Source organism: Eleutherodactylus coqui, chromosome 12 (assembly GCF_035609145.1).
Source record: "Eleutherodactylus coqui strain aEleCoq1 chromosome 12, aEleCoq1.hap1, whole genome shotgun sequence".
In the NCBI taxonomy this organism is placed as follows: Eukaryota; Metazoa; Chordata; class Amphibia; order Anura; family Eleutherodactylidae; genus Eleutherodactylus; species Eleutherodactylus coqui.
Window position 1 is genome coordinate 40,310,280 of NC_089848.1, and position 22,096 is coordinate 40,332,375.

General features: G+C 46.2%; 1 protein-coding gene across 1 annotated transcript in view; it reads right to left on the reverse strand.

Annotated features, from left to right (window-relative positions):
- Positions 1–6,140: 6,140 nt before the first annotated feature.
- Positions 6,141–22,096, reverse strand: part of ACP3 (acid phosphatase 3) — a 62,432-nt gene continuing 46,476 nt past the window's right edge. The window contains exon 11 of the mRNA XM_066585227.1: positions 6,141–11,457. Coding sequence (XP_066441324.1) covers positions 11,345–11,457 — 113 coding nt within the window. The 3' untranslated portion in view covers positions 6,141–11,344. The remainder of the gene's footprint in view (positions 11,458–22,096) is intronic.

The window sequence follows — 22,096 nt, forward strand, 5'->3', positions numbered from 1 at the left end:
TCAGGATTCATGTTGATCAAGCAGACAGCAGAGGGAGGAGAAGAAGGGTGTGTAAGAGGGAAGTTACATCACTTTTCTAACTTAGAACATAAGCGTACTCGCTTCAGACACTTCTCCTATTGTCCGGCCGACTGGTCTGCTCTCATAGGTGAACATGTCAACTGGGGGGAGGCGCTTCTGGAAGGCCATGCTCTAGAGCTAATGTACCATTGGAGTTAACGGTTCCTGCAGCCGGTGATTATCGGCTGCTCTATACACACCTGTTAATAAAGATATGGAGGTTCCTCTACCAGGATGGTCACCAGTACAGCTCCCACAGTGTAGGCACCCAGTTTTCCCTCACTAGTGAACTGCAACCTCACTCACAGCTACCCTGCTGCACAACTGTTCTGATGTGGCATTCAGGAGTCCAGGATTGTTCTGCCTGTAGGTGTCATTTTAGTCTAATTAATGGGGCACTCCAAGTGAAAGTGGTCCACTGTGTAGTGCAGAAGCTGAGACTGGGGGATTCATAGGTGTGCAGAGAGGCTGAGCTAAAGGGTGCATTCACCCAGGCAGATTTAGTTTCGATCTGTGAATATGGAGCACATTAGCAGACCGAAACTGCTGCGTATTCCCTGCATATTTAAATATTCTTGTGCGCAAAAAAAAAAACACATAAGCACTTGTGTATTTACAGGCTTCTTTTAATAATTTCTAAATTGGACAGGGGGTGTGACAAAAAGATTTCCCGCACTGGGTAGCACCTGACCTTGCTTCACCACTGATCCTGGGATCACCGACCCTTCTGAAGTAATCACTGATTATGGTATGTATATATTGTATTGCTCAAGAAAGATGTCCAGGTCTCTCTTATACTCTTTAATCAAATTTGCCCTCACAATGTCCTCAGGCAGAGAGTTCCATAGTTTCACTGCTCTTACAGTAAAGAACCCCTTCTATGTTGGTGTAAAAACCTTCTTTCCTCTAGAAATAGAGGGTGCCCCCTTGTTACAGACACAGCCCGGGGTATAAATAGATGATGGGAGAGATCTCTGTATTGTCCCCTGATATATTTATACATAGTTATTAGGTCGCTCCTCAGCTGTGTTTTCTATAAACTAAATAATTCCAATTTTGATAACCTCTCTGGGTATTGTAGTCCGCCCATTCCATTTATTACTTTAGTTGCCCTCCTTTGTACTCGCTCAAGCTCTGATATGTCCTTCTTGAGTACCGGTGCCCAAAACTGTCCACAATATTCCATGTGTGGTCTGACCAGTGACTTGTAAAGAGGAAGAACAATGTTCTCGTCATGTGCCCCTAGACCTCTTTTGATGCACCCCATGATCCTATTTGCCTTGGCAGCAGCTGCCTGACACTGCTTGCTTCACTTAAGGTTACAGGTAACTAAAACTCCCAAGTCCTTTTCCATGTCAGTGTCTCCCAGTGGTTTCCTATTTAGTGTGTAATGGTGACATGTATTTCCTCTGCCCATGTGCAGAACCTTACATTTATCAGTGTTAACCCTTTCCAATCCACTGTTGGATGTTGTCTGACATAATCACCGAAGCCTGTACAGTTCCAATGTTGGAAGACGTCAGACAGGGTATACTTACACTGTTCTACCGGCTGCTTCACTGCTCGCACTATTTTGATGCATCCCATCATGTAGTTACTGGCTTTTGCCAGCAGATGGCACTGTCGTAAAACGGCAGAAACAGTAAACCCCTAAAAAGCCCTCAATCCAAAAATGGATTGGAAAGGGTTAAACCTAATTTGCCACTTTTCTGTCCAAGCCCCCAACTTATTAAGATTAATTTGCGAATGCATTCTGTTCTCTCTTGTACTAATTTCTTTGCATAATTTTGTATCATCTGTAAATATTAATATTTTAATGTACAAACCCTCCACAGCATTGTTAATAAATATATTAAAAAAAATAAGGCTCAGTACTGCCCCCTGTGGTACCCCACTAGTAACAGTGAACCCTTCCAGTACTGCCCCCGTGGTGCCCCACCAATAATGGTGACCCAATCAGAGTATGTACCATTTATAACCACCCTCTGCTTTCTATCACTGCCCAGTTACTCACCCACTTACACACATTCTCACCCAGACCAAGTATTCTCATTTTATATACCAGTCTTTTATGTGGCACAGGATCGAAGGCTTTGTAAAAGTCCAGATATACAAGATCCAGTGACTCCCCGGTCCAGTCTAGAACTTACCTCCTCGTAGAAGCTGATCAGGTTTGTTTGACAGGAGGGATCTCACATAAACCCATGCTGATACGGCATTATACAGCTATTTTCCCTGAGGTCCTCCAGGATGGCATCTCTTAGAAACCCTTTAGACATTTTACCCACAATAGAAGTAAGACTTACCGGCCTGTAGTTTCCAGGTTCTCTTTTTGAATATCGGCAACACACTGGCTATGCACCAATCCACTGGAACAGACCCCAGCACTATAGAGTCTTTAAATATAAGAAACAACAGGCTGTCTATCCTATAACTTGATTCTCTTAGAACCCCACGGTGTATGCCATCGTGACCCGGTGATTTGTCTATTTTGATCTTTAAGGCAGCTCTGCACTTCTTCCTGGGTTAGACTGGTGACATTTGGTGGATAGTTTACATTATCACTCTGCATCTCATCTATTTCATTTTCAAGAGTGAATACACTGGCAAAAAAAACTATTTCATAGATTTGCTTTCTCCTCATTCCACTATTCCATTCCATTATTTATTAAAGGGCCAACACTTTCAGTATTAATCTTTTTACTATTTAATTGAACAATTTAGAGTTAGTTTTACTCTCTTTGACAATAAGTCTCTTTCTCTTCCTTTACTGCTTTTTACATAATTTATTTTTTCCTTTAGGTTATCAGTGCTTCCTTGCTGCCTTCTTGTTTTAGTAGTTTAAATGCTTTCTTTTTCTTGTTTATTGCCCCTTTACTTCTTCATTGAGCTACATTGTTTTCCTCTTATTCCTAACTAGAGATGAGAGAGTATACTCGCTAAGGACAATAACTTGATCGAGCATTGTCCTTAGCGAGTACCTGCCCGCTCGGAAGAAAAGATTCAGCTGCCGGCGCGGGTGAGAGGTGAGTTGCAGCAGTGAGCAGGGGTGAGCGGGGGTGGGGGTGGGGGGGGGGTGTGAGAGAGATCTCCCCTCCATTCCCCCCTGCTCTCCCCCACCGCTCTCCGCTTGCCACCGGCAGCCGAACCTTTTTTGCCCTTAGCGAGTATGCTCGCTCATCTCTATTGCTAACTCTTTTATTCCTGTAAGGTATGAACCGCTCACAGTGAGTATTTAAGATGTTTTTACACATTTTCTATTTATTGTTTGTACTCTTATTTAAAATCTTTAATGCTTTGACAGATCAGTGGCAAAAGAAGACCCGTTTGTCAAAGAACATGATCGCTGATACTATCAGAGCGGATACTGGCATGGATATCACACAACTGAAAGAAGTAGCGCAAAACCGAAAAACATGGAGGGAACTGGCCTTTGGGATCAGCGAGGGTCGTTAGCAATTAAACGGCTAACAATAACAACACTCTTATTTTTGAGGACATATCACAGTCAGTAAGGTTAAGGGCATCTCTGTGCTGATCGAACTTGGTCTTCATAAAGTTTAGTATTTTTGTAGCTTCCCAAAAGAACTCCCTTTAAAAGACATTTGGAAATCACTATTTCCCAGGTCCCCTAAACTTGCACCCCGGTTATTCTGTCAGATCTGTTGGTTAATATTAAATCCCAAATGGCCATCCCTCTAGTAGGGCCCTGTATAAGTTGGGTGAGGTATTTAGTTAATGATAGAAACTTGTTACCTTTATGAGATCCGCAGGTTTCGGCTTCCCAGTTTATATCCGGATAGTTAAAGTCTTCCAATAATAATTACCACATTGTCATTTGCTGCTTCATCTATTTAACTCAATAATAGATTTTCGGTGGCTTCTGTTATATATGGTGGTCTACAGAACACTCTTATAAGGATATATTTATTCTTCCCTCCATGCATTTTACCCATAGAGACGCCACATGTTCATCTCCCTCACATATATCTTGTAATGTGAGTTTTAAACAGGACTTTATATAGAGACAAAACCCTCCCCCTTTCTGTTTTTTACGATTCCCTTATGAACAGACTGTAATCCTGTAAATTCACCACCCAGTCAGCTTTCATCCAACCAGGTCTCAGTTATTCCCACTATGTTGTAGTTTTCCTAAGATATTATTACTTCCAGTCTACTTTATTGGTCAGATTTATAGCATTAGTCACCATACAGTTTAGAAGGTTTTGGTCATTTTTTTTAAGTGTATCCCTATTAATAGGTATAGAAAAAAAACACATGGCCAATATTTAGTAGAAATTGGGTCCATAAACCATTAGCTCGGGAAGCTTTTTGGATTTTAAAATTGCAAAACAGATTTCCTGTTGATTTAAAATATAAGCTAGATCTTATATACTTCTATTAACTAATATTCTTTGTTATTTATGTTGCTAACATATGCCTATATGTTTATGTTGGAAGGTACTTAACTTATGTCATTTCCCTTTCGCATATATTGGGACCAGTTTAGAATTAACTATGCTACGTCTAATGTTCCATGTGAGCCAAAATGCGTTACAAGGCATTTTTATTTTGTGTACACTTATGCTTTTAAGGATATTTCAATAAAGTATCTTCAGAATTCACCTCTTTACTCCATACAAACTGGATGCAGCTTCTATGGTCCCTGAAATACAATGTAGTTTGCCTGTCTGCTGCTATATGCAATGACAGCAGCAGAAATATATGCTCTGCCAAGTATCTTTCCCAAAGCCCATGGCACATTTTGTATAGGCATATAAGATTGATGCAACTTCTCTCGTCCCTCTAAAGGCTCAGTCGGACGGGCATTTTTTGCTGCGCGTGTTTTTTGCATTTGCAATTCGCATCTATATAGAACCAATGCTTTTCAATGGCAGGGGTCACATGTCCGATTCTTACATGCGCATAAAATTCACACCTATAAAAGATAGAACATATGGGTGTCAATGGACTTGGTCACACGTTTTTTTTCACGCGCAAAGTGCGATTTTTTAAATTCACATCCAAATAAACGCGTGTAAAAAACGCCCGTCTGACTGAGTCCCAATACAACCTACTTTATCGTATGTGCTTGTATACAATTTTACACACAAGCAGCGATATATTCTCTGCAGAGCATCTTTCTATAAGTGCAGAGCAGCTTTTGTATAGGCATATAAGGTTGATGCAACTTCTCTGGTCCCCCCAATACAACCCACTTTATCATCTGTGCTCGTACACAATTTTTCACACGAGTAGCAATGTATTCTCTGCAGCCTCGCTCTCTCTAACTGCAGGTTATATGCCTAATATGTTGCAGCTTCTCTGTCCTGTTCTGACCTGTAAATTGGCCGTTCCTAACACAGTGCTTGTGTATAGCTGGGTCATGTGATGCAGGTATCCAATGAAAGTGCTGCCCATATGCAAGATGGAGGACACATTTATTAAGGTGCCCTGGCTTCACACTGACCTGTGTACCAGGTATTATGGAAAATTTAATTTTTTCTTGGTTTGTCAAAACTCAGGTCGGACATACCCTATCCAATTTTACGAAAATTGTAGCGATGTTACTGCCCGCCCAATAACGACAAGCAACACTAATAGTCAATGTAGTGAATACAGAAAGCGAAAATGTTACTTCCGCTATTCGTCCTAGCGATCACGTGACCACCGGGTGCTCCCTGCCAAGGCAGAGCTGCAGGGTCCTAGTAGACCCAGATTCAGTGCGCCAAAAAAATTGTTCATTTGAAAGAACCCATAGGACCCATAGGAAACCATGGATTTTTTTAGATGCAATTTTTTGATGCACCTGCTCAGCGACAAAGCGACGCTTGTGTGAAAGACCCCTTACATGTCCAGTGATCTGAAACTGAAATTTTGGAAGGTAGATCCCTCAGTAAAAGGGATTATTCACATGAGCATATATCGGCCGGCTGATATACAATACTATCTGATGCATTGGATTCCAATGCATTGGCCAATATAGGCTCGTGCGAATAAGCCCATAGTCTGTGATATTGTGATAATATATGCAGATTTCTTCTATTTCAGTGAGAGCAACAAGAAATAAGTCCAAGAAATATTTCAAATGACAGTCTTTATTAAACTTCCACTTGGCCACATAAGGAACACAACTGCAGAAGTACATGGCCTCACTCGCTGCACATCATGCTAGAGTCCTACATTTGCTGTATACTTCAATAAAGTTCCCACCAACATATCCATATCATCACACTCGGGTTAAAATTTGCTACATCTATATACAATTTTTTGCTGCATAGAGTAGCAAAGTTGACTATGCTATTTTATGCAGAAGCATCCCGCAAAAAAGTATTAACTTATTAACATGGGAGCCTATGGGTCACTGGATATGCATAATGGAGACTTCAGCCTTCTCCCAACATAAACCTTCTCAAATGTCATGTGAACGTAATATTTACAAATAAGCTTTCTCACTGTATCCACTTACTATCAAAACACCCTTATTAAAAAACACTTGGAGAGGATCTAATTAGAGATGAGTGAACCTACTCGTTTTGAGTAATTACTCGATCGAGCACCGCGATTTTCGAGTACTTCCGTACTCGGGTGAAAAGATTCGGGGGGGCGCCGGGGGGCGGGGGGAGGCGTTGCGGAGCGGGGGTAGCAGCGGGGAACAGGGGGAGCCCTCTCTCTCTCCCTCTTCCCGCTGCAACCCCCCACTCACCCACGGCGCCCCCCGAATCTTTTCACCCGAGTACGGAAGTACTCAAAAATTGCGGCACTCGGGCGAAAAAGGGGCGTGCCGAGTAGGTTCGCTAATCTCTAGATCTAACACATAACTGCTAATAAATATAGATTGAAAGATGTATATCGCTCATATAGAAACATTCTAGAAATACATTTCACAAGTTCAGTTTGCTGCCTAGTCAGTCTTATCAATACTGCAAAAATCTGGGCTAAATTGCCAAAAGTAGAGAACAAAAGGGAATTAGCAGTAAAGAGGCCACAAACACCTGAAAATGCACTATATTCAATTTAGATTTATTTCCCCTCGGATTCATTCACACCTAAATGCTCAATAGCTGCACAAGGCGTAGCGATAGAATTGTTTAACATGCTGGCTAGACTGGGAGTGATCCAGGAGGGGTGAACGTTCTGTTCACTGCTTGAGATGAGCGAGCGTACTCGCTACGGCAAATTACTCGAGCGAGTATTGCCATTTTCGAGTATATGCCCGCTCGTCCCAAAAGATCCGGGGGCCGGCGGGGCGTCGGGGGAGAGCGGGGGGAAGATCTCTCTCTCTCTTTCTTCCCCCCGGTCCCCCATACTCACTCCTGCAACTCACCGCTCACCCCCCGCCGGGCATGTACTCGAAAATGGCAATACTCGCTCGAGTAATTTGCCTCAGCGAGTGCGCTCGCTCATCTCTATTCACTGCATATTGCACATACAAATTTTGCATGTGCAAATATGCCCAAGTGAATGTGGTGATACTAAGCTCCTCTTCACATGAGAGGATGCATTTGCGCGCGCCCAAGTGCTTAGTATTTGCAGAGTGAACTATACTTTTTTGCGCACACATCAGTGTATTTTACCGTACTTTTTGCACCCACAAAGCATGTTTATTTGCAAGCAGCAAAAAAATATGTACCGGCTGAAATGGCTAATTAGTCTAATGAGTTCTAGATGTGTTCTTCCTGTGAAATTACGCAGTGTTTTGGCTCTTTCCCACGAGAGCATATCGGCCGGCCATTTTCACAGCCGGCCAATATGCGCTGTGATCTGATACATTGGATTCCAATGCATCAGATCACATGGGCGTATTTGCGAGATGTAAAAGCGACCATCCGGCCAATATAGCGCCGGGTGTTTTTACGTTGAGCCCAAAACATAGTCCTGGAACTATGTTTGGGCCAAAATACGTCTGGCCGCTGCATGGGCTCCTATGGCAGTGGCCATAGGAGGGAGTTTAGTAGCGTTGCTGCTAAACTCCCTCCCTCTGCTCTCCCCCCTGTGCAGGCTCACCTCTCGCTCCTCCCTGCTTGTTTTGTGCAATGGGAGGGGGCGGGGCAGAGCTATGCACCCACCCCTTGTCCATAGCCATCAATGGGAGGAGGTGCGGTGGACTGGTGCTTAGCTCCACCCTGCCCCCTCCCATTGCATAGAATGAGTAAGGAGGAACGAGAGGTGAGCCTGCGACGGGGAGGGAGGGGAAATGGGCGATGGCCTGGTGAGCTCAGCACATTTGCGCCGGGCTCCCCAGGCCATCTGAACAGATGCAGAAAGATTTGATTTGTGCGCCCGTTCACCAGATTTTCCTCTCCTAACATAGCGTATATCGGCTGGCCGTGAAAACGGCAGCCGATATGCACTAGTGGGAATAAAGCTTTAATGCACCTTCTAGCATTGCATTGCCATTGACATCTATGGGGGACTTTGGGTGTGCAAAAGCGCAGCAGACTAGAACATGCCTTTTTTTTTTGTGTGACTGAAATGTATTCACACATGTGAGCAAACCCATTAAAATCAATGGGCTCTATTCACTTACTAAGACCCCCTTCACACAACTGTATGCACCTTTGTGCACGCCTGAGCGCTGCGTATTTGCATAATTAACCCCTTGAGTGGCAGGTTTCCTACCACCCTGTCGTGCCCACCAGGGCAGGTTTTTTAAAATGGTCTAATCATTGAATTTCAACTAGTTTTGCAGTTGCGTCTCAAGAGCCATAACTTTTTCATTTTTCCATTGACATGGCCATATGAGGGCTTGTTTTTTGCGGGACAAGTTGTGATTTTTTAAACAGGGGGGAGGAAAAAAAGAAATGGGGGAAAAAAGAAAAAAAGGGGCCATGTCATTAAGGGGTTAAATAATGTATTAACTTCCTTCTCTGGGTCATTACGACGCACACGGATACCACATGTGTGATTGTATTTTTGATTTTTTACAAAGTAAAGGGAGACAAGTGTTTTTTAATTTTTTTAATAATTTTTTTACTTTTTTTTTTTTAATTTTTTTTTTAATTTTTTTTTTTTTGTCCCTTTAGGGGACTTCCACAGGGACCCATCAGGACCCCTGATCACATTCCGGGGGTCCGATGGTGACAGCCCTTTACATGCTGCAGTGACAACCCTTTACATGCTGCAGTCACATAGACTGCAGCATGTAAAGGGTTAACACAGCAGAGATCGGAGGTTTTCTCTGATCTCTGCTGTAAGAGCAGGTACCTAGCTGTCCTCTGACAGCTAACAACCAGCTCTCCCTGCCACAGAGACCATCGGCTTGCTTCTGACAAGCCGATGGTCTCTATGGCAACTTGTAAACAAAGCAGGACATTGCCGACATGTCGGCAATATCTTCTGCTGGTTTTTCAAAGCCCTTGCACTGCTCTCTGTGGGTCTGTGCAGGCAGAGCACACTGTCACAGCTTGTGGCATTGTGCTCTGCAGCTCCCATAGTGATACATAGCCCGGAAATCTTCCGGGCTATGTTGCTATGAGCAGTGGAGCTCGTCCCCGGAAATTTTCCGGGCGTGCCACTCAAGGGGTTAATGAACCATGCTTATTTGCATATGACTCGGCGTAATTTACTGTAGTTTTTGCACCCAGAAAAAAATATGCACTATTTGAAATGGCTAAATAGTCTATTCAGTTCCAGATGTTTTTTTTCCTGCGCAATTTTGCAGTGTTTCACGCATCTCCTAGCATAATTTGCGCGCACTTGTGAATTCTATGGGGACTTTTTCTGCACAGATATGCAGTAAACTAGAGCATTCTGGGTTTTTTTTTTTCATGACCGAAATGTACAAGAAAACTATGTGCATGTGAGCGAACCTATTGAAATCAATGGGTTCTATTCACAGCGTATTGCGCAAGCAAATTTTGCCTGGGTTCGTGTGAAGGGGGCCTAACGGGTAAGGCTAGGCAGCATTCTGGACTGGTTTGAAAATTTCTACAATTTTTCCATATCAGCTCTATATATTTTGTAGTCAGTATTTATTAAAGTTATGTTTTATATCCCCTACAAGGATTAAAGTAATACATACAAAACTAAACAAACTAACCCTATAAAACACGTAACAGTATAAATGCATAACATTGCCAATGCAAGAAAGCTTCAGGCCGGTTTCACAGGGGCGACAAAACCGTGCGATTCTCTTGAAATGCGTCAGCACTACAAATAGCATGTATGTGAAGCCCATGCTTTCCAGCGGGTTCCTTCACATTAGTGATGCTTTGTAGGCTGCTACATTGCTATGTTTTGCAGCCCATGTTTCTCTATGGAGTCTTCCTATGTGTTGCATCGCACGAAAAAGCGACTTTCGTGCAGTGCGATGCAACTTTTTACAGTAAGAAGTCCTACTGTAAAAGCCCTAAAATCAGCCCTATCTGCATCAAAAAGAAACACAATACAATACCTAACAGGCGCTGTCCGCTCCCCGCTTGTAGTTTTCAGTCAGCACTTCCTGGTTTGGAGGTTCAAAATCCATCCTCCAGAAAGCACTGGCTGTGATTGGTTCTTGAGCGCCATGGCTCAGCCAATCACTGCAGCGCTCGATATACCAATCACAGCCATTCGATGGCTGTAATTGGTTCATGGAGCGCTGGTTCTGAGTGGCTGAGCCGTGGCGCTCTAAAACCAATCACAGCCAGCGCTTCCTGGAGGCAGGGATTTTGAATCTCCAAACCAGGAAGCACTGACAGCAAACTCCAAACAGGTCTGCCGGAGGTGTAGAGGAGACATGCGGGGAGCCGACAGCGCCTATTAGGTAATCTATTGTGTCTTTGTTTTTTGTTTTTTTTAATGCGGCTGGGGCTTATTTTCGGGGTAGGGCTTATATTTCAATCCCCCTCCCCTGGAAATCACGGCTAAAGAGCACTACAAAGTCGCACAACTTTGTAGTGCCACACACAACTTTGTGGTGGCACAAAATCGCGATATTGCTGCAATTATCGCGATATCGCTGTCGCCTGTGTGAAAAAAGCCTTAAGCTTATGCAGCAGTGTTTGCACAATGTATCCAGGTGACGTAATGTAGTAACAAATTTACAGTGATAGTTCTGAGAGTTGTAGGATTGCACTTACTTTACCGCTGCACCTGAGGAGTGAGGATTCCCCTCTTCCATCTTAATGGTCTTCTATATTAGGATGCAGCTGTCTTGGCGGTACGTTGCATGGTGATAGTCTTATTAAGGAATCATTTTCAGCCGCCACTATTACTTACACGAGCCACACAAGACTTGCTCATTTCTAACATTTAAACACATTTCTTCCTTTCACACACACAAGCAATGTCTGGTGTGTCGTTACACTGTCTCATAGTTTAATGGGCTTTTCTTGAAGCAGCAGTATAAGCTCAGTAGACCAAAGACTGCAATACTCAGGATGACCACAGCAACGATGAGGCCAACAACAGCACCTAAAGAAGTTCACAAAGTAGCTCATTAAGACAAACATTCGTAGAGTGCATTATAATACAGCACAAAGGACTTGATACATCGCTTCCAAGCAGTGGTCTGAATATAATCTGTACATGCATGTTGTTCATCCAGTGTTGTCAATATACCGTTGGGTGCCGGGTAGAAGATGTCAATCAGGACCAGGTTAGGGAAGGCTCAGCAAAGTGTCAGAGGATCCTCTGGTGGATCTTGTACAGTAATGGTATATCAGAAGACCCCACTTGGAACAAACCACTAGTGACTATTTCTTATGGGATGAGTCACAAATAACCTCTTTATAAGACCTCACTGATGTTTCTGTATTGTCTTGCGGATGCAATAACTGCATGTTCTATACAAATAAGGGGTTAGGGCCTCTAAAACATTTCCTCTGGAGGGCTTATGGAACAGTCCATAAGTGGAGTGAAATGGAAAACAAAACTTAATTCTGCCATCTTTGGGTGTGCCTTGTTTCTACACAATTACCTACTGCATTAAAAAGAACATGATAACTTTATTCAATGGGTTAATCTGATTACTACGATACCAAATTTATGTAGTTTTTTTTCTGCTGTACTACTTTTATTTTTTCCAAGGTTTTTTTTTATTTTCTGCTGCCAAAACATTTTAATTTTTCCATCGACATGATTGTGCGAGAGCTCATTTTTTTTGCAGGATGTCTTGTAGTTTCTTCTCGTTCCATTTTAGAGAACATACAACTTTTTGATTGCTTTTTATCATATTTTTGTTTGACAAAAAAAAGCGCAATTCTGGCAAGAACTTGCGATGGTTTGAGCGATCCTGCATAATAATGTACTACTCTCAAGGTTGACTCAGCGTTCCATCCTTCCGAGGTTGGTAAAATGAGCACCCAGCTTGCTGAGGGGGGGGGGGGGGGAATAAACAAATTACCTGAAAGTGCTGCGGAATAAGTTGGTGCTATACAAATAACAAGTTCCTTTCCCTCTACCATAGTTATACATTATATTACATTATACCGGGATAATGGGCTAGCTGACATGGCAGCCCTGGGGGCTTTCAGAAGGCAACTGCACGGCACTCCATAATCTCATCACGGGTGGCAGGCCGGGTCCCCTGAACATCAATCGGGACATTTAAATGCAGGCATTTAAAGGGTTAACAGCTCCGATTAGCAGCACAACTGATCAGAGCTGTTTTGGGCGGTTGTCGGCTGTAATAAACAGCTGGCACCTGCAGTGTATTGAGCTGGATTAACCCCCGAACCGCCTCTAAACACACCCCGAAGCTGTGGGATGTAAGTGTATGCCCTGTAGCACTAAGGGGTTAAACAGCTCAGTCATTAATAATTAAGTCGAGGAAAATCCTTTTAAATGACCCTAGTAGCTGTACTTTACTAATTATTAACATTACCTTGTGTTTTGACTTCAAGTAATATGGTTTTATGGTCAACATGAAACAAGTCTAGAACCGTCCATGGCAGCAAGTGTTTAAGGGTGCATTCCCACGAACGTATATCGGCTCGGTTTTCACGCCGAGCCGATATACATCGGCTTTCTCTGCAGGGGGGGAGCCTGGAAGAGCCAGGAGCAGGAACTGAGCTCCCGCCCCCTCTCTGCCTCCTCTCCTCCCCTCTGCACTATTTGCAATGAGGAGAGGTGGGACGGGGGCGGGGCTAATTTGGCCCACTTAGCCCCGCGCCCGTCACGCCTCCTTTCATTGCAAATAGTGCAGAGGGGCGGAGAGGAGGCAGAGAGGGGGTGGGAGCTCAGTTCCTGCTCCTGGCTCTTCCATTCTCCCCCCTGCACACGAGGACCACGTATATCGGCTCGGCGTGAAAACCGAGCCGATATACGTTCGTCTGAATGCAGCCTAAAAACGATTTATGTGAAATAATTACATATTATTAAGTCTGTCTTAGTTATTAACCAGCATTGTCATGTGTTCCCATAGGTTACCAGTAGTGCGCTTGTTATGTGTTCCTACACCCTAACATCACTAGGAGTCTCAGGAACTGCAGCTTCCCTGCAGTGCATTACACCAGTTGTCTAATATACGCTGTACCTTCACAGGGGACGGAAATGTCCGCAGGACGCGGCACAAATGTGGATTTTGTTGGTTTTTAAATGGTGGAATGCATTCTGCAGTATTTCTTGCATTCTATTCCGCAGACTTTAATTGCAGAATTATATCTCCTGTGTTTTAGAAATCTGCTAGAACAATCCCGTAAGACGCCCTTAATTCCGCGGCAGAAAGCTTTTTCACTGCAGAACTGAATTTTCCAATTTTGATGTAATGACTTGTGGATTTTAACAGGTTCAAACCCCGTAGGGATAACATTGTGACACAGAAAGTCTGTGTGTCCTGATTCCGTCCCATGAGAAAGCAACCTGATGCTAACGTCACACGGGCGAGTGCAATACTGGTCCATGAACCACACCCCGATATTGCACTTGCCAACATGCAATATACCAAAACCACCTTGCATCACTTCGGGTAAGTAGCAATCCTCAGTCATGGCGGAGGATCACTGAGTGTCTCCCATTGCTTTCAATGGAGAGACATTGCATTGCATGCACCTAGTGTAGTGGCCCTGAACAATGGGGCCCCTTCATAACTGTATGCATGTATTTGTCTATGTAATTTGAGTGTCTTCTGTGTTGCATGATTGATGTGTATTGCATAGCTGCAGCACTGAAACTGTCTGGTATGTGAGCTGACTGTCTGGAAAATGTATCTGTTTGTTTGTCATGTGACCTTGTGATATATATGTGATTGCAAGGTGGGTGGATGAGAGTGAAGTTGAGTTCTGTTCTGGGCTTGCAAGAGAGAGGAGTGTTGGAAGTGCTGCAGGAGGACTGTACAAGTACCTTCAGCCTGTGTGGTCCAGAGTAGAAGAGGCTGAAAGGAATCTACAGCCTGTCCTGGGCTCGCTGTACCCAGGAGATATATAAGTACCCCTTTAATGCTAAGAGAGTGAGAGAATGAGTAGCCACTATACAGCACACCTCTTTTTCCAAACATGAGTGTTGACCGGTAGAGAGTATAATAGAAGATTGTTGCCAGGATCAGGACCCACAGATAACAGGACTGTGGTTTCTCCTGTTCACCCGTGAATCCTCCCTGTCATACCACTTTGAAGTTTGCACTGTGTTTTCCTGCTGGCGTCTATTTGCAAGTTGAGCCAGTTTGGCTCAGAAAGTTGACTGCCTGCGTGTGGACTCTTTATTAACAACAACTGGATTTGCCGCAGAGGATGGAACAGTGGCGTCACGCGTGACATAAAAGACTAAGGTAATCGATCATTGGGTTCCCCTGTTTAATAACTTGCCCTTGGTCGTGTCCACGGTTATCCTCCGGGTGGGAAACGGTAGAGCCACCATGACAAGGCCCAAATTCACTCCACTGTCTCCTAGGCTGGGGCCCGCTCCTCGGACACCGCACCTAGCACTTAGTGCAATGCTGCCACAAGCCCCATTAAAAACATTGGGCGATGCAAGGGCATGCCCAAAGAAAGGACGTGCCGTAATGTAGGAATAAAAATCGCTCATGTGTATCACCCCATTAAAAGAATGGTGTTCACATTTGTGCAAGATTTGCGCATCTCACAATGCGCAAATCTCACGTGAGAATGTCACCCGGCCTAAGGGGAGTCCAGATGGGGCAGATTTGCTGTGGAATCTCTGTGCAAACCTTCCACACGGACATTCCACGACATTTACAGTAGCAGCAAAGTGGATGAGATTCTGAAAATCTTTTCTACAAGCTGCAGAAAATATTCACACAAATACCCGTACAGAATTCAGTTTCGCAGCATGTCAATTTTACTGCCGTCTCCGCTGCGGAATTCACCTCTTCCAATGAGGGACTGAACTCCACATTGGAATACACGATAAAAGCCATTTCTAAATCAGCACCAAATAGTGTGTGCTTGGAGGCAAGATACCTGCTGCTGATCTCCAGCAGAATCCCCGCTGTGGACTTTCCTTTGCACATCCGCCTCCGTGTGGACCCAACCAGGGGCGTAACTTTAGGGGATGCAGTTGCTTCTGGGCCCAGGAGCCTTGAGCCTCCTGCCCACGGCCATGGCGGACTCCACCAGCGAAAAATCGCAGCGGACTCGACATGGTGCCCCACAAAGACCCCACACTCACCTCTCCGGATTCACTGCGTGAGTCCCATCCAGCAAGCCAGCGCGCATGTGCAGTGCAGCGCATGACGCACCGGTGGTGGGGCGATGACGCGTAACACGTGATAATTCTACTGTGCTCACAGCGGTAGTATCGCGTGATGGATGGCTTCCGTTGACTACAATGGAAGCCGACCGCACGTTTTTCTGTGGCAATTAGAGCATGCCATGATTACTTTCACGCTGCGGAATTCCACGGTATAATTCTGCAGCGGGAACATTGACCTATTAAGCTCAATAGAACCCAATAGCTGCGGGATAATAGAACCTAATAGCTGCGGGATAATAGAACCTAATAGCTGCGGGATAATAGAACCTAATAGCTGCGGGATAATAGAACCTAATAGCTGCGGGATAATAGAACCTGATAGCTGCGGGATAATAGAACCTGATAGCTGCGGGATAATAGAACCTGATAGCTGCATGAAATGCGGCAGAAACCCGTCCATGGGAATTAGGCCTTAGGGGGTCCGTAAGGCCTCTCTTCTCCATATAGGGAGCTCAGTGCTATGAACAATGCATTATACTTGGGGGCCCTGTTACAGTTTTACATTGGGGCCCAGGAACCTTAGGTTACGCCTCTGGACCCAACCTTATAGTTAACTGACTATTGATTGCCATACCAATAATGTGAAGAGCTATAAATACGGTGCCATATCTCTTTCTGCAGCTGAACATTGTATGATATCTTATGACAATGGACTTCAAAGTCCGCGGTATCCGACATTCGCTAATCATTCTAGCCCGTTTTATTAGATTATTGCAGTTGTACTCCAGAGTCAGATGTCATTAAGGGCTCCTGCACACTTGCACCTTCTTTTTCATGCGATATCGCAGTGTTTTTTCACGCGATTGTCAATGGGACTTCCTAATGTTACAAATGCATCACACAAAAATTGCAAAGCACCAACTTGCGATGTGTTTTTAACATTAGAAAGTCCCATTGACAATCGCGTGAAAAAAACACAGCGATATCGCAACGTTAAAAAAACGCAAGTGAGTGTAAGCCCTAACTTTTGGCCATTAGTATGACTTGATAACATACAGATTTATTCCAAAGTGCAACATCTACTAGACTGAATTCTGGCGTTTTATTGGTTTTACCTGGATATGATAATAATTGAGAGCCTCAAGGCCAGCTTCACACTGGCTAGAACATCGCGCGATTTTCTCGCGATGCGAGAGTGAGTGAACACGCATGATCATGAAACCAATTAAACCATTGTTTTCAATGGGAGAACATTGCGATCTCCTGACACAGCTGTGACAGCCACGGCAGGGGATTCCTTCAGCCCCAATTGTATATGAGGCTGTCGCATCCAAGGTTTTCCACGGTTTTCAATGGGGCCGGCAGCAAAACTGAGAGTAAGGCCTCGGTCAGACGAGCATGTATTTTGACGCATTCATGCTGCGCTAAAAAATGCACTGCACAGATGTGCAAAATATGCGTGACCAAAGCTCCGTGCCCATTGCTTTCAATGGGGTCGGCGCTACACCAGAAGGCCCCATTGAAACCAATGGGCAGTCGGCAAGCCCCGCACTCACCTCTCCAGCGCTGTCGGGTCTCGGCGCGTCTTGACACTTGGCTCCCCGACACAGTACTGAAATTCTTTCAGCAGGTGGGTATTTGAAATCTCCGCCTCCTGAAAGGGCTGTGTCTGATTGGCTGAGCGCTCAGCCAATCACAGGCAGCGCTCAGCCATTCATTGAGTGACAGCTGAGCGCTGCCTGTGATTGGCTGAGTGCTGTGACTAATCACAGGCAGCACTCAGCTGTTATTCAATGAATAGCTAAGCACTGCCTGTAATTGGCTGAAGCGTCGGCCCAATTGAAAGCAATGGGAGAACATTGCGATCCTCTGCCACAGCTGTGGCAGGGTATTCCTTCATCCCTGCGGGGAGTCCTCACATCACTGAACACTGTGACAGTGCTGTCATAGTGTTCAGTAATGAGGGTATTCCCCGCAGGGATTCTTGCGGAGCACGGACCTATGTGGTGCAAACATGTCCTGTCTTTACAGGTGTAACATGTAAACACATCATAGGAAACCAATGGTTCTAATAGATGTGCGGTTTTGTGCGCACATACGTGCGCACAAATACACGCTCGTCTGACTTCGCCATGAGAGTGATCTTTTTGAAAACAATGAGTTGCATTCTCTGCGAAATGTGTGCGTGTTACCATACAGTGCGGCATGGGGTCCCGCGGTCGGCGCGCGTCGCTCCGGCGTCGGCTCCAGCAGCCTGGAGCCCTGTGTCGAGGTCATCCCAGCAGCTTGGGTTGGCCAGTGGGCGGCGGCGTGGGCGTGCCCGCCCGTAGGGTGCCGCCCGCACTCCTCTGTGCTTCTTATACAGCAGTGGGTGGAGTTGCCTCCTCCCACTCTCCGCCCCTGGGCGGAACCTTGTGGTTAAAAGACTGGCAGTGAACTGAGCTCATTGCCAGTTATTGGTTCTGCATGCACCTAGCCAGTCTGTCTGCGGTTCTCCTCAGTCAGTCCCTAGTTGTCGGTCAGCTCCCTCTGGTCCCCTGTTACTCAGTCTGTTTTAGTTGGTTCTGTTTGCCTCTAATCTAGTCTGGCCCAGTCAGCACTAGTTGCTATCCAGCACTCTGCCAGTTTGCCTGTGAGTTCCATCTCCAGCCTTGTCAGTTTTGTTGGTCTGATTCATCTGCCTCCTCTGTCGGCACTCTGTTCCCCCCATTAGGTAGTTTCCTGCTTGTCAGTCGCCAGGCCCCTAGCCAGGGCAGGGACCGCCGTCCAGTTGTCCGCCTGGGGTTAGCCAGGGCCAAGGCAAGTAGGCAGGGACAGTGGGGGTGCGGGAGATCAGGGCACCCCAACTGGCGCTCGGGGGGCAGAGTGCCGTAACATAATAACTGGCCCTTAAAATACTGTTTTTCTTTTCATGGCGGCGATCAGCGCCCTCGCAAACCAGCTGCAAGACCTGGTGCCGATGATCCGGGATTTGTCAGCTCGCATGGTGGCCCAGGAGCAGTGGGCATTGTCGCAGGAGCAGAATGCCGTTACCAGTCCCGAACCCAAGTGCCCTCTTCCCGAGGTGTTCTCTGGGGAGAGGAACAAGTTTTTTGTTTTTCAACAGGCGTGTCGCCTGTTTTTTCGGATGCGTTCCGGCTCGGAGGTCCAGAGGGTCGGGCTCATAATGTCCCTGCTGCGGGGCTCTGCCCAGACTTGGGCCTTTTCCATTCCCGAGGGTTCCCCCTCCCTGCATTCGGTGGACTCCTTTTTTCAGGAACTTGGGGGCATCTTCGATGAACCGGACAGAGTGGGGTTGGCGGTTTCTCGGTTGCTGGCGCTGCATCAGGGGTCGCTTTGTGTGGAGGATTATTGCTCCAATTTCAGACGCTATGCGGGTGATACTGCATGGAACGATAGTGCCCTGAAAGACGTTTTTATGCAAGGTCTCTCAGACGCGGTCAAAGAACTGTTGATCTCCCATCCCGTTCCCGGGTCCTTAAAGGAGGCTATGGAGTTAGCAGTGAAGGCAGATAGGAGGCTCAGGGCTGGGAAGCAAGATAGACCGACCCATAGAGTCAGGGAGGTCATTTGTCCTGTTCCCTCCCCGTCCGTACCAGTCTCTGTTCCCGAACCTATGGAACTGGACCCGCTGGACCCCAAGGAGCGACGCCGGATTCGGTTGTTACATAATCTCTGTCTCTACTGCGGGAAAGCTGGACATCGGGTGATAACTTGCCCCTGGAGGCCTCAGCGTCCACAGTCTGAATCGGCAGAAAGACTTCCAGTCCTAGGCGACTGCAGGGAGGGTCGCCTAGGACCTCAGGTACGTCCTAGATTTCTGATACCTTGCCAGGTTAGATTCCGGAACTTCTCCCGCCTAGGGCAGGCGTTTATTGATTCCGGAGCAGCTGCTAACCTGATAAGCAGGCGTCTCGTTGAGCCCCTGAGGGCTGAATTTGTGGCGCTGAAGACACCAATTCATTTTGCTAGCATTGATGCTACTCCTCTTGCTTCGGGCTTGGTTCGATGGAGGACCCCAGTGTTACAACTCATGGTGGGGGGTCGCCATTCGGAAGGTCTATCATTCCTGGTGATGGAGAAAATGTCGGTAGACATGGTACTAGGGATGCCGTGGCTGGCGTTGCACAACCCCCAATTCGATTGGGCCACTGGGGAGCTAACCCAGTGGGGGCCGTCCTGCCATAGCCATCACGCTCCCCCTCCCCCCTGCTCAGTCGAACAGAAGGGGTACCGGTCCTCTGGAAATCGCAAAAGGAGGGGTCGCACAGGGTGCCATAAGTCTTTGTCGAAACCTGTTGTCTCTTCGGTGATGCCCACCTCCGGTCCCCCGCCGCCCACCCTGGTCTGTGATGAAGTTGAACACAAGGCCCAGGAGGTCCTGGATTCTTGCCGGGGTCCAGGAACCGTACAATATTTGGGGGCCCGGAAGAGTTTTTTGGAGTATGATAGCTCAGATGACAGTGATTTTAAAGTTAGAGATGCCTCAGATTTTGAAGGCAGCGTCATTGGTAGCGAGGATGGGTCAAAAGACAGTGGCGAATGGTTGGACATTGACTCGGAAGACGACCTGAAACATGACGATATGTCAACGGTTGGCCCTAAAGGAAATGGGGCAGCCACAGACTACCGAAGTCATGGACCTGAGGATCAGTCCATGGTGTCCGCTCAGGAGGGTCACATTCTCGGGTTGGTACAGCGTTTTCACAGCCTTTGCCTGGATAAGCCTGGTCGAGTTTCCGGGGGCCCGGAGGTCCCCCGTCAGAGGGGGGGTAATGTTACCATACAGTGCGGCATGGGGTCCCGCGGTCGGCGCGCGTCGCTCCGGCGTCGGCTCCAGCAGCCTGGAGCCCTGTGTCGAGGTCATCCCAGCAGCTTGGGTTGGCCAGTGGGCGGCGGCGTGGGCGTGCCCGCCCGTAGGGTGCCGCCCGCACTCCTCTGTGCTTCTTATACAGCAGTGGGTGGAGTTGCCTCCTCCCACTCTCCGCCCCTGGGCGGAACCTTGTGGTTAAAAGACTGGCAGTGAACTGAGCTCATTGCCAGTTATTGGTTCTGCATGCACCTAGCCAGTCTGTCTGCGGTTCCCCTCAGTCAGTCCCTAGTTGTCGGTCAGCTCCCTCTGGTCCCCTATTACTCAGTCTGCTTCTGTTGGTTCTGTTAGCCTCTAGTCTAGTCTGGCCCAGTCAGCACTAGTTGCTATCCAGCACCCTGCCAGTTTGCCTGTGAGTTCCATCTCCAGCCTTGTAAGTTTTGTTGGTCTATTCACCTGCCTCCCCTGTCGGCATTCTGTTCCCCCCATTAGGTAGGTTCCTGCTTGTCAGTCGCCAGGCCCCTAGCCAGGGCAGGGACCGCCGTCCAGTTGTCCGCCTGGGGTTAGCCAGGGCCGAGGCAAGTAGGCAGGGACAGTGGGGGTGCGGGAGATCAGGGCACCCCAACTGGCGCTCGGGGGGCAGAGTGCCGTAACAGTGCGCATATTTTGCGCACACAAACACGCTTGTGTGAAGCCGCCCTAACTCTTTCCCTACCAATTACTTCCCAAGCTGTTGTGTCTCCCTTGTGCACCTCCTGAAAATGTTTGGAAGCTGCTGTTGCAATAACTGTGAACACTACCATACGTTTACGGATCCAAACTTTAAACCCTTAGGCTAGATTCAGATGGACGTATCTGTGCGCGCAAAATTTGTGTGTGCAGTATGTAGAGGATAGAACCCATTGATTGCAATGGGTTCATTCACATGCGCAAATTGTTCCTGCAAAAAAACAAAAAAAAAAACTACATGATAAAGGTTTAGTTAGAATTCAATGGGGATCCACAAATGCGCGAACTATAGGCAAGGGGATACGTGTTACACTGCGTAATTCCGCTGGAAAAAGAACACATCTGAAACACATGGGACCAATAAGCCTTTTCAATTGATGCGTCTTCGTCTGCCGTGTGCAAATGAGTATTCCTTTGCCACACAAAAAGTACAGTAAAATACGCTGCTATACATGCCAAAAAGCCTTGCTCAGTTGCGCTGAGGCACACGCAAAAGCACATACGCTCGTGTGAAGGAGGCCTTACTGACGGGTCCATTTTATGCCTAACGGCCAAACAGTTCTTCGATTTCTTTTCCAACATTGCATTCCATGAACCATAAGTTTTACATTTTTCCGTCGACATAGCCGTATGAGGTCTTGTTTTTTGCATGACAAGTTGTTTTTTTCGATGGCATCATTTTGGGGTACATATAATGTATTGCATAACTTTTAAAAAAATTTTAGGGGAATTTTGAAAAAAAAATTTTCACATTTTTTTTGAACCTCATTTTTTGAACCACAGTTTTTTGAACCTCATTTTTTCAGCATGCAGAATACATAATGTAACATAATACCGTATTTTCCGGCGTATAAGACAACCCCCAACTTTTCCAGTTAAAATATAGGGGAAAAAAATCAATACTCACTACCGCGGCATTCTGTG